The sequence below is a fragment of the Erythrolamprus reginae genome, chromosome 3 (assembly GCF_031021105.1).
Source record: "Erythrolamprus reginae isolate rEryReg1 chromosome 3, rEryReg1.hap1, whole genome shotgun sequence".
Classification (NCBI taxonomy): domain Eukaryota; kingdom Metazoa; phylum Chordata; class Lepidosauria; order Squamata; family Dipsadidae; genus Erythrolamprus; species Erythrolamprus reginae.
This window is the reverse complement of record NC_091952.1, coordinates 85,971,263-85,984,767: the sequence shown is the minus strand read 5'-3', so window position 1 is coordinate 85,984,767 and position 13,505 is coordinate 85,971,263. Positions and strand designations below refer to the sequence as shown.

The 13,505-nt window shown below is 37.4% G+C and overlaps 1 protein-coding gene across 2 annotated transcripts in view; it reads left to right on the top strand.

Annotated features, from left to right (window-relative positions):
* Positions 1 to 8,298, top strand: part of DNAI4 (dynein axonemal intermediate chain 4) — a 38,453-nt gene extending 30,155 nt beyond the window's left edge. For both annotated transcript variants that reach the window (XM_070746118.1, XM_070746119.1), the window contains exons 11-17: positions 626 to 777; positions 2,287 to 2,444; positions 4,180 to 4,295; positions 5,960 to 6,058; positions 6,949 to 7,175; positions 7,564 to 7,717; positions 8,143 to 8,298. In XM_070746118.1, coding sequence (XP_070602219.1) covers positions 626 to 777; positions 2,287 to 2,444; positions 4,180 to 4,295; positions 5,960 to 6,058; positions 6,949 to 7,175; positions 7,564 to 7,717; positions 8,143 to 8,193 — 957 coding nt within the window. In that variant the 3' untranslated portion in view covers positions 8,194 to 8,298. The remainder of the gene's footprint in view (positions 1 to 625; positions 778 to 2,286; positions 2,445 to 4,179; positions 4,296 to 5,959; positions 6,059 to 6,948; positions 7,176 to 7,563; positions 7,718 to 8,142) is intronic.
* Positions 8,299 to 13,505: the final 5,207 nt, after the last annotated feature.

Below are 13,505 nucleotides of genomic sequence, written 5' to 3'. Positions count from 1 at the left end.
AATCCACAGTAACTGAATTTAAACATGCCTGGGATAAACATAGATCCATCCTAAAATAAAATACAAAAAATAGTATAAGGGCAGACTAGATGGATCATGAGGTCTTTTTCTGCCATCAGTCTTCTATGTTTCTATGTTTCTTTTGAAAGATAGGCAACATAATAAACTATCTAATTCATATTATCTCAGAAGTCCTACCTTACCTTTTAATATTTAGAAATAATTTCCTTTTTTATAAATTATTTTAATATATTGTGGTTTATTAACATGATTAAAATACATACTTTTAGGTCATAAACTTTTAAGGTATAAAACAAATGTTATTTAAATTAATTACTGGGGCTTATATTGTTTTTATTAATGTGCGTACCATTGTGCATTGATGTTATGACTTTGTATCTAATAGCTATATAATAATCAGCCTGAAAAATAAATAGTTGTCATTGCAGCATGTCTTAAATGGATTTTGGGGGTCTGTGGCTATCAATACTTTCACACACACAAACCCACATACACACATTTCAAATAGGGATATACTTAATTAGAAATGTAAAAGTAATTTTTTAAAATTATGAATTTTGTGATGTTTTTTTAACTAACCTTTTATTTGTTACAATCTCTTCAGTGGCCAGAACGTATCTACAACTGTGTTCATGGGGTAACTGCATTGGATTTCTCCACAGCCAATCCAAACCTCCTAGCAGTTGGACTGTTTAATGGGACAATAGAAGTTTATAATGTCCAATCCCGAAATCAAACTTCAGTTCTAGATAACAGGTATGATATCGTAAGCCTTCTAAGCTCTTCCTCAGACTTCTTATTGTTATCATGAATTGTTTTGAGAAAAAAATACAGGCTTATTATAAGCAGTGCTAAGGCTTCATTTTATAATGTTTGAAAAATGTTCGGAAACTTCAGATCGTGCAGAATGCAGCTGCGAGAGCAGTCATGGGCTTTCCCAAATATGCCCATGTTACACCAACACTCCGCAGTCTGCATTGGTTGCCGATCAGTTTGCGATCACAATTCAAAGTGTTGGTTATGACCTATAAAGCCCTTCATGGCACCGGACCAGATTATCTCAGGGACTGCCTTCTGCTGCACGAATCCCAGCGACAAGTTAGGTCCCACAGAGTGGATCTTCTCCGGGTCCCGTCAACTAAAGAATGTCGCTTGGCAGGACCTAGGGGAAGAGCCTTCTCTGTGGCGGCCCCGGCCCTCTGGAACCAACTCCCCCCAAAGATTAGAATTGCCCCCACCCTCCTTGCCTTTCGTAAGCTGCTTAAAACCCACCTCTGCCGTCAGGCATGGGGGAATTGAGACTCTCTTCCCCCTAAGCCTTTACAATTCTATGCATGGTATGTATATATGTATGTTTGATTTTTTATATTAATGGGTTTTTAATTGTTTCTAACATCAGACTACTATTGTACACTGCTTTATTGTTGCTGTTAGCCGCCCCGAGTCTCCGGAGAGGGGCGGCATACAAATCCAATAAATAAATACATAAATAAAATAAATAATATTTATTTTAATACTTAATTCCTTGTCTGTATGGTTGTGGCTCCTTTGAAAATTTGGCAGGATAACAGGTATTATTTTGGCCTTTCTGTTTCTTTGAATGGTAAGCAGCTGTAAGAATCCAGTGTGCCAGCTGTGCCAGTTTTTTTTTAAAGATATTTTTTTTCAGAGAGATATCCCCATTTTACCTGATGCTGTTCACTAAGAGAGATATCTCCTTGTACTTCACTTCCAAACAGAGTTAAAGTGTATCTCTCAAAAAAGCAGGAGTCTTATTTTCTTTCAAATGTCTATATGTATATTTTATTTAATTAAAATGTGCTGCTGGTGGGTAGGAAACATGTTTCTCTTCAAGTGTCTTAAGGCTAAATCTTTAAGAACATTTCCAAACTGTTTAAGCCTCTCATCCTTCTATTCAAATAAGCATTGTTCAATGTTAAAAATTGTTTCAAGTTACAGAACGTATTTGTTGGGATCTAGTCTAAACCCCAAAAACTTTCACCATCCACCACCAGGGGTTATGTTCTTTTAATTTCTGGATAGTGCTGGTGTGTACAGAATTCTAACTTTATGCTTATGTGTCAGGTAACCGTCCCAAGTTGATAACACATTTTCATAAGCTGCATGTATGCCTGTCTATATAATATATAATATAAAAACAAGGGATATAATATAATTATCTCCCTGCAGTTTTTTTCCCTGTACCATTATGCTTTATTTTCTGTATAAACTCAGAAGTTGTATTTTTATGAAAATATGTTTCAGCGAATCCCACGATAAACATTTAGGGCCTGTATGGCAGCTGAGATGGGTGGAACAAGACAGGGGAACAAGTGGAGAAGACAAAGGGGAGATACTTGTCTCCATTTCAGCAGATGGCAGAATAACTAAATGGTTTGTTCGGAAAGGACTGAGCTGCACAGGTAAATATATTCCCATTATACAATTATCTAAAATAATTCGAGGGTTGCTTTTCAAGACTGTGATTTGTGTTGATTTTTATTTGTGATTAATTCTCTTAATGTTAATGGATTTTATAAAAATAGTTTTATAATAGATTTGTATGTCTATATAAACTTTTTTTTCACATTTATGCAAAAATATTTTGAGGAATATCTACTATCATTAGCAAAAATTAAATAAAGTACTGCATTATTCTTTCATTTTCCTTCTTCATCTTTTTTCTATAGGCAGGCTGGGGAAATGAAAATCTGAAATTGAAAATAAATGTGTTTTTATTTACATAAAAGATTTGATCAAGCTGAACACACCTGCAGAATAGCTGATATCAATGTCATAAAATCTTACATTATCACTTCTTTTCTTGATAACTGAGTGACAAGATCCAGTTTTCTAAAAAGAAATCTCTAGAACTGTAAAGCCTACAACCTGATACTTGCAACATATATTCCTCTTTGGCTTCTAGGTGCTCCCTAAGAAAGAATTTTTAGAAATAATAATACAGTATTGTATTTACATGCTCTGATGCTAAGGAGTTAGGTGTTCTATTCCCCCTCCCCACCTGAAAAGAACTCTATTCCAACTGTCAGTTGCCTTATATTAACACCCTCTGATGCTACTCCTTCGCTAAACCGGGCTTGGGCATGGCCAGCACCTGACTCATCCTGTCTGCAGGCTAAGGGTTTAGACATTTTACTCCCCCTCCCCACCTGCAAAGAACTCTGTTCCAACTGCCAGTTGCCTTATATTAGCACACTCAGGTGCTAAGGAGTTACACATTCTACATAAATTCTAAATCTTTAACTGTCAGTTTATTAAGCCCGATCACATAGTTTCATAGCGAAGCACAGGTATCCAGCTACTAGTATGCTAATATTATCATTCTTGCATCTTGCATGTTTTTTATTCACAAAACTGTTAAAAGCATCTATTCAGCAATCTGCTTCCACATATGTACTGGTCAGTCTTCACAACCTATCCCTCCCAGAAATATTAGACTGAAACCCTTCAGAATTTGGGAAGTCATAATCAAACCCACTCAGATGATATGAAGTTGGGAAAATTGTTGGATAATTTTGTTGAGTTGGGACTGGAGGGGTGCGATAGTATTTTAGAAGTATATAACTTAAATGCATAGAGAGAGTCTTCCATTGCATGAGAGCTTTTCTCTCCTCAATGATTGAATAAGCATGACCCTTAGACTGTCCACGGTTGACCTCCCTAGATTCCTAAGAGGTCAGTAAGGGGCGTGCATAAGTGCACTAGAGTGCCTTCCGACCCCTGTCCTATTGTCTCTCCTATATCCCATATATCTTCTCTTCTATCCCTATATCTTTTTTCTATTCTCTCGTTGATTTATTTTATCCTATATTCTCTCTTCTATTCTTTCTCTAAATCTATTTCCTCAAAGGTGTCCTCTATTACCTTCATTGTGTATTGGACAAAATAAACAAACAAACAAACAAATAAATATGCTCATGATTAGGATTTTGTAGTGGCTTGGCATTGTAGGTGGGGAGGTTAAGCCCTCTTTCATGTTCATCTGGTGCACAATCATTTGTTGCATGTAGTTTAAAAAAAAAGATAATGACATTTCCCTTTTATTCTGGACAAATAATCCTGTACATCCTGTATATGAGAAAGAGTCTGAACATTTCTCATAATCAGGCCTGATATTTGCAATTGTTTAAATTATAGACCTAATGAAGCTAAAGCGAACGACAGCTGAAAGGAGAAAATCAGGAGGAGAAAAGAAAAGTGAAGCACTTATATCTCGACAGGCTCCAGGACTATGCTTTGATTTTCATCCAAAGGTATTTAATTGATTATAACACTCCCTTGCCTGAAATATTTTGTCACTATTCATGTAAGTCATAGCCCCAAATAGCGAAGCACCTGATAGGACTAGCTTATTCCTATCAACTGTTTGGAACAAGCTGAGTGGCACAGCTGTTTAGGTCTCCAAACTAAGCAGAGAAATGGGCATTTTTTTTCAAAGATGGCAGAGCTTTTATGCTCTATCCAATGCGGTAAAACACCTTTGGCTCCTTATTACCTGATATCAGATGAAAAGACCAGAAATCTTGAGTACTTGTGCTTTTGGGGAAATTGAGAGCAGTATCTCCTTTAAACACCACCATATTCTGCTCAATGTATTCCAGGAGGAGAAGCAGTAAAAGAAAGAAAGAAAGCAGGAATTTAACTCATCCATATATCTAAAATCATGCAGGATCCCCCCCCCCTCCTCTTACATATGGTAACTTCCCAAGAAGTGAAAACTGGGAGACACACAAATCTCTTTAGACATCATGGAATATAACACATACAGCATATGAACAAAATATCATATCATGAAAGAAGAGGGTCTCTTTCTGGGAAGAATAATAAAATATGGCATGATTGTAGTAAGTCTGAAGCTAAAATGGAATGTTTCAATAGTATTCATTAGTATTAGTATTACACCAACACTCCGCAGTCTGCATTGGTTGCCGATCACTTTCCGGTCACAATTCAAAGTGTTGGTTATGACCTATCAAACACTTCATGACACTGGGCCAGAATATCTCCAGGACCGCCTTCTGCCGCACGAATCCCAGCGACTGATTAGGTCCCACAGAGTTGGCCTTCCCTAGGTCCCGTCAACTAAACAATGCCGTTTGGCGGGACCCAGGGGAAGAGCCTTCTCTGTGGCGGCCCCGACCCTCTGGAACCAGCTCCCCCCAGAGATTAGAACTGCCCCACCCTCCTCGCCTTTCGTAAACTCCTTAAAACCCACCTTTGCCGTCAGGCATGGGGGAATTGAGACATTTCCCCCGGGCCTATACAGTTATGTATGGTATGCTTGTATGTATGTTTGCTTTTAATAATGGGGTTTTTAGTGTTTCTTTTAAATTATTAAATTTGTTATATATTGTTTATTATTGCTGTGAACCGCCCCGAGTCTACAGAGAGGAGCGGCATACAAATCTAATAAATAAAAATAAAAAATAAATAAATAAATAAATAAATAAATAAATACATTCATTCATTCATTCATTCATTCATTCATTCATTCATTCATTCATCATTCATTCATTAGCAGTTTTCAAACATGGTTCCCAAAGCCACAGAAGATTAATCTGATGGCATTCAAAGTGGAAAGCTGTTCATTGTCACTTGTGCAATTTTGTTATGCTCTCCTGATGTCCAAAAGAATGCTAGAAAATAATGGTAGGTCCCTCCCCACTCTCTCTCATCCTCTGACATCCACCCTTTTTGCCTTTGTAAAAATGGTTGGATATTCCATATTGTTTTAGTAAAATACTGTATCTAATTATGTCAGCTCAGTGATTTAAACATTTGAAAATTCCTCTATACTGTATTAGAATTTAATATTTTCAAATGTTATCTGGAAAGGAGAAAAGCAAACTTCCTGCATTAAAGATTCTCACAAAGGCATCCAAGTTGAATAAAATAAAACCACTTGGTTTTGTTTCAGGACACTAATATCTACATGGCTGGAACCGAAGAAGGTTACATTCATAAATGTTCTTGTTCTTATAATGAGCAGTACCTGGAGACCTACAGAGGACACAAGGTACGGAAAATTAAACATACCCGATCAAATAAACCAATACTGTTCTCTCTCTTTTTTTAAACTCCATCTCTCTTTGATTACATTTTAACTTCACAGAAGCTGGGGATGGAGCTGTTGGCTGAGAATTGGGAAACAGAGAGAGAGAACAAAGGAGAAGGATAGTATAACTATAAATCAAAAATAGTAAAAATACATTCAGAGTTAGTACACTTGAGATTGTGATATTATTTTATTTCAAAATGACAGGATGAGTTCAATGTAACACTTGTTTTATAGCTGTTTCAAAGTACTTTTGCACATTTGGATACTGTCCTCTTTGTAAACAAATTACCAGTGTATGTGGACATATTCCCTTTCTAGAATATCTAATCTGTGCAGAAATTAGGTGCTAAATTCAGTCTTCCCACTCTATTAAGCTGTCACACTATCAGCCCTCTTTACCACAAAGATCCTGCAGGAGAAGGGCAATATGGACCGCTATGGGATCTGGCAGGGTGAAAGCTGTGAACCATAAACACAAAGCTTTTACTGTGTCCCAGCATAACAGATATAGTGCCCTTGCTGATCTTAATAGGGACGGTAAAGTGACAGGTCAAGGTAGCTGTGATAATGATAACTCAAATAAACAGGGGATTGTGGTCCGAGGTGAAGATCTTACATTGCAAAGGGGAAAGTGTGAATCAGATATTACACATCAGTCACAAAAGAGCAGCAAGGTATCCAAAAAGAGAAGCCACCTTCTATTCTATTCTGTTCTGTTCTGCTCTATTCTATTCCATTCCATTCTATTTCTTTGTTGCTCTATTGGTGAATATATCCAAATATGATTATTTCAAAAGATGTACTAACTTTGCATTTAAACCACTGCATTTATCTCACTTTTCCTTAAGGGCCCTGTTTATAAGATTACATGGAATCCTTTCAGCACGGAAGTGTTTCTAAGTTGTTCTGCAGACTGGACTATCATGCTATGGCGCCAGGATTTAGTTCGCCCACTTTTAATCTTTACTTCTACTACCAATGTTATTTATGACATCATGTGGTCTCCAGGTTCCCCCTATGTATTTGCAGCAGTGAATGAAACCAGGGTAGAAATCTGGGATCTAAGTGTGAGCACGTAAGTAACAGCATTTCCTAAAAATGATTTCCAACCAACATTAAATAGAATGAAGAACACAAGCTAACATTTCTATTGTACGGTGCTAGAATTAGACTGTGTTGCGAGCATATTAATAAATTTATCTAACACATTATTCATATTTCTGACCTTGAAGAACTTATATTTTTTCTACCCCCACCCTTCCCTTTTATGTCTTTCTTATGCAATAAGCTTTTGCAAGACAATTATCTGGAAAATAGATACAGTAATTAGAATAATACATAGAAAATATTTTTAGGAAACAATAAATAAATAATATCAAACAATAATCGGGTAAATTATGCCTTGCACTGGAATATGCTAAACAACTTCCCAGTTCTAACTGCACATCTTTTGCTATTTATAGGTTGGATCCCCTGATTGTGAATCCTGCTACAGGCAATTTGAAGTTCACAACTGTCCTTTTTGCTAAAAGTGCAGATTGCCTTCTGATTGGGGACAGTGATGGACTAGTCACTGTTTATGCACTGAGAAATATGACCGTCTCAGACAAAAAGAAGGTAAGTTTCACTGCATGAAAAGTCAGCATTTCTCTGCACCTGATGAAAGCAACTAAATCTCCTGTTTTCTTGATTGTGATTTATTATTTTGAATCTGCTGAACTTGTGGTTGTAATATCGGCCTATAACTGCATAGTTGTTCAGACAGTATTTACTGTGGATGCTAAGACAGTGGAATGAAACTACAGAACAGGTGTTTTCTTAAGGCATTGTTTTTGCCTATAAATTGAAGACAAGTTATTAAAGTATCAGCACTAGGATCACCTAATGTCTTATTTTGGGGGGGGGGGATTTGTGTGTGTGTGTGTGTGTGTATTGCACACTAATTTTTCCGAACAGAGTGCAATAGACACTTCTTAATGTATTCAAAAATGACTTTCAATATTTTTGTTTTATACCTATGTATATATTTATTTCTTTTTCAGATGGATATGTTGCAAGACATGATCGGCTCCAAATTAGCCACTCCAGAGTAGGATTTTTTTAACCAAAATACTTAATAAAAGTGAAGATGATGTAAAACATGGCAATTAAACATTCACCACACAAATGGAATTATTAAACATGTATATGGTTCTGTATGTATATGTCTGTAATTGTTTTCCATATATAACACATCTACAAAGACAATCTGTGTTTTATAAAGCTCCTAAATGTTTTTACGGAAAGTACTAATAATTGATTTCATAAAATCCCTGTTGGGAGTTCTTCCAACTGCAATGATCAACACTTTGAAGAAATAATTGAATAACACAGCAGAGGAAAGAAACTTTTATTGACAAGGAACCAACATGACTGCCATTCAGCAAGGCTTCTTGGCTAGCTAGAAAGATTGACATTCAAACATGAGTTTATATACCCTTTCTGACCTTTGGTCTAAAACTGGGTTTTAGTGAAGTTTAATTCTCTGCTTGGTGATGTTTAATCCTGTGTTTATTGATGGGATAATTTTTCCTATTCAGCTTTGTTTGGAAGGAAAAATAATAATAATAATTAATAATAATTTATTAGATTTGTATGCCGCCCCTCTCCAAAGACTTGGGGTGACTCACAACAATAATAAAAACAATATTATAGTAGAACAAATCTAATATTAAAAAAACATATAAAACCCTATCATTATTTTAAAAACCAAACAACACATTCATACCAAACATAAAACAAAGTATAAAAGAGCCTGGGGGAAAGGTGTCTCAACTCCCCCATGCCTGGTGGTATAAGTGAGTCTTGCGTAGTTTACGAAAGACAGGGAGGGTGGGGGCAATTCTAATTTCTGGGGGGAGTTGATTCCAGAGGGCCAGAGCCACCACAAAGAAGGCTCTTCCCCTGGGGCCCACCAAACTACATTGTTTAGTCGACGGGACCCGGAGAAGGCCAACTCTGTGGGACCTTAATTCATGCGGTAGCAGGTGGTTCTGGAGGTACTCTGGTCCAATGCCATGTAGGGCTTTAAAGGTCATAACCAACACTTTGAATTGTGACCGGAAACTGATCGGCAGCCAATGCAAGCCACGGAGTGTTGTGGAAACGTGGGCGAATCTTGGAAGCCCCACGATGGCTCTCGCGGCTGCGTTCTGCATGATCTGAAGTTTCTGAACACTTTTCAAAGGTAGCCCCATGTAGAGAGTGTTGCAGTAATCGAACCTCGAGGTGATGAGGGCATGAGCGACTGTGAGCAATGACTCCCTGTCCAAATAGGGCCGCAACTGGTGCACTAGGCGAACCTGGGCAAACGCCCTCCTCGCCACAGCCGAAAGATGATGTTCCAATGTCAGCTGTGGATCGATGAGGACGCCCAAGTTGCGTACCCTCTCTAATCTCTGTTTCTGAAAAGAAGCAGCTTCAGAAATCTGACTTCCTGTATCTGGTAATTGGCTTAACAAGCAACAGCTACTGTGTTTGCTTCTTTGCTTCATTCTAGTTAGGCTTATCTTAAGTGCTTTTTCTATCTGGGAAGGGGGTCTCCTTAACTGTTTTAGTGGTTCTTGGTGCAGGATGCAGGCTTAGCACTGATTTTTTTTACTTTCTTTCTGGGGGGCATGTGATCTTTCTTTAAATCTAGATGATTTCCATGGGATATCTTATGAAGTGAGTGGGACCAGCTGGTAATCTTTAAGTGGTGGAAATGGATCTAGCGATTCTTTCTCCTGGGTGGGCTCTTTCTGGCAAGCTTAAATGACCTCTCTGCTAAAGGATTTCACTTTATGAGCAAGAGTTGGCTGCTGATACTGTGTTTCCCTAAAAATAAGACCTGTCTTATTTTTTTTTTGAACCCTGAAATAAGCTTTGGTCTTATTGCCATGCACTCAAAAGCCTGATTGGGCTCATTATAAGGGGATGTCTTATTGTGGGGGAAACAGGGTAGTTATCATTGCATTTTAACATTATTATTATTATTATTATTATTATTATTATTATTATTATTATTATTATTATTATGTCAGTACAACACAGCAAACGAGATCACTATGCTGGATTTCGTATTTCATCACCAGTCGGGCGCTTCCCAAGCACCTAGGACTGTGTGATGTAGCGGCGAATTATGTTTGCCGATCCCAGTAAAGCGGCTTTTGCAATTGACAGATGGAGATTTTGTCAATTCCGATGGTTTTCAAATGTCCGCTGAGATCCTTTGGTACTGCGCCCAGTGTGCCAAGTACCACTGGAACCATTTTCACTGACTTATGCCAGAGTCGTTGCAGCTCGATTTTTAGATCTTCGGATTTCACTAATTTCTCTAGCTGCTTCTCCTCAATTCTGCTGTCTCCTGGGGTTGCGATGTCGATGATCCATACTTTCTTTTTCTCCACGATCACAATGTCTGGTGTGTTATGCTTCAGAATTCGACCAGTCTGAAGTCAGAAGTCCCACAGTAGTTTTCCTTGCTCATTTTCGACCACTTTTTTGGGCTTATGGTCCCACCAGTTCTTTGCCACTGGTAAATGGTAGTTCCGGCACAAGTTCCAGTGGATCATCTGTGCCACAGCATCATGTCTATACTCGTAGTCAGTCTGTGCGATGTTTTTGCAGCAGCTGAGTATGTGATCAATTGTTTCATCTGTTTCTTTACAGAGTCTGCAGTTTGGATCGTCTGTTGATTTTTCAATTCTGGCTTTGACAACATTTGTTCTAATTGCCTGTTCTTGTGCCGCCAGTATTAGTCCTTCTGTCTCCTTTTTGAGTGTTCCACTTGTAAGCCATGACCAGGTCTTTTCTTTATCCACTTTGCCTTCAATCTTCTCCAAGAACTGTCCATGCAATGCTTTGTTCCGCCAACTGTCCATACGACATTGAGCTACATTTTTTCTGTACTGGTCCTTAGTTTGCTTCACCTTGAGAAGCTTCCTATTGTTGACCTCCATCAACGCTGACTCTTTGCTCCCCTTCACATAATCAGCTAATGCATGCTTCTCTTCTTCTACTGTCTGCTTCACTTGCAAAAGTCCTCTGCCACCTATTTTCCTTGGTAAATACAGCCTGTCAACGTCACTGCGGGGGTGTAGTGCATGATGGATCGTCATTAATTTTCTGGTTTTCCTGTCCAGGTTGTCCAGCTCTGCTTGAGTACAGTTCACTATGCCAGCTGTGTATCTAATGACAGGTATGGCCCACGTATTTATAGCCTTGATCGTGTTGCCACCATTCAGTTTGCTCTTCAAAAATTTTCTGGTCCTCTGGATGTATTCTTTGCTGATCACAGTTTTCACATGGCCATGCTTGATATTATCCAGCTGCAAGATGCCCAAGTATTATTATTATTATTATTATTATTATTATTATTATTATTATTATTATTATTATTATATTTGTATGCCACCCCTCTCCGAGGACTCGGAGCAGCTCACAACAAGAGACGTGAGATTGGAAGATTAGAAAGTTTGGAGATCAGTTCTGGGGAATGTTGGCTTTTGTGGGTTCTGGGTTTTTTTAAAGGTATTTTGAAGGGCATACTGGGCTATAAAAATTTGGGGCATCTGGCACACTATAGTTTATTTGTATGCCGCCCTTCTCCGAAGACTCACTAACCTTGTTTTCAGCAATTCATGGTAAGACATATAACTAAATAACTTTTTCCTTTTTGCAAATTCAATTTAAGGACAAATTTAAGAATGGAACTTCTTTTAACCTGGCAACATACTCTTTTTCAGGATTTGCTCTGAATAGTGCTGATTCTTCAAAGTTTTATTAGAAGCAGCACTGAATACTAGAAGGGGAAAGGGCTATTGCTGAAGAAGTTCTCCTTCCCCATCTCCAACAGAAAACCTCAACTGTTCTTGTCTGCAATAATCCGCAGTTAAAAGAAAATCTCCAGTTCAGTGTAGACCAATTCCTCCATATGTAGGACATATGACTTTTCCATTTTTAATTTAAAATGGAATTTTAATTTTTAAATGATTTAAAAGTTCTACATTATTGAATAATTGTAAACCTTGTAAGCTGGGGACCTCTCACAAACAAATATTATGATTTTTAGTTTTATCATCAAATTGGCTTCCCAAGCATGGCAACAAGAACTGAATATACTTAAACAGATCAAATTATAAACTGGTTAGAAAGCATTAACACCTATCCCTAAGTGCAGCTTACACAATTTTTATGAAGAAATTATGTGACACTTATCTCCTGTTGTGTTTCTAAAGAGGGCATGCATTAGAAGGAACAGTGTGTTAATCATTATCTTTCTAAAAGTGACAAAATGATACATCCTTTCTTTTAAGAGCAGACAGATCATTTTTGATTTTGGTTTTGGTAAAGAACTGAATATTTTAATGCTTTTGTAAACTGAAAAATATCATCAAGGTTAATGTATTTATTCTATGTCAAAGTTAACAGTCATCAACACTTATGTCTTGAAGTTGGAGTATATGTGATGTAAGGTTGCAATAAGTTTATTTATAGTACAGCTACTATGTATTTCAAAGAATAAATAGACAAGCAACTAGTCTCAGCTACTTTTTCTAATATAAAAATTAGAAAGAGACCTGTTTTTCTTATAGCTGGCCACAATTTAAGAGATCCTGAGCAAATTACTTTCCATCTACTGTATTTCAAAGGTAAATTATTCTTAAATTACTTTTAGTAGATATTTCAACGAATGTAGGATGGCAGAAGCCCATAAAATAGGTACATATGCCAACCTCCAAAAACACCCTTTTAAAAAAGCACCATATAACAAATTCTTTAAAAATCTCCATACCCAAACTACCAAGTGTGTAATGAACTACAATTACAATTGATCAAACAATACAGATCAAAGGAATTTGTCCAAGGAAAAATGAAGATGATCTACATTTGCATACTGATAGGTTGCTTTTATAAGTGATACAAGGTTCTCTGAGCTAGCTTGCTTCCTTACAGAAAAGATATGGGTGTTTTCTTTTTCCTGAAGGCAAAAAGTAGCTTGCATTATACTCCAAACTGCAATTTTGTGAGTTTCACAGAATAACATAATTGAACATTAACTCTGTATGCTCACTAGTAATTTCTGTCATTGTACTGGAAAATTGTTTCGCTGTTTCTCCTCCAATATTGCTTCTTGCATAATTTACTGCACATAGACTGGAAATAGGCTGTAAACAACTCTCCTAGGATGGTATCTACTGTTCTAACAAGTTACTAGTCTGACAACAGTATTTGCCTTGTGTCCATTTCTTTTGTTTATTCATATCCTGCCTTTATAATTTTTTTACACAACTCAAAGCAGCAAATATAGAGAGTCTTGGGGGGTGGGGGGGGGTGGAGGAGGGGTTTTTTACCCTTCACAGGCTCCAGAGAAGCTTTTGGAGCC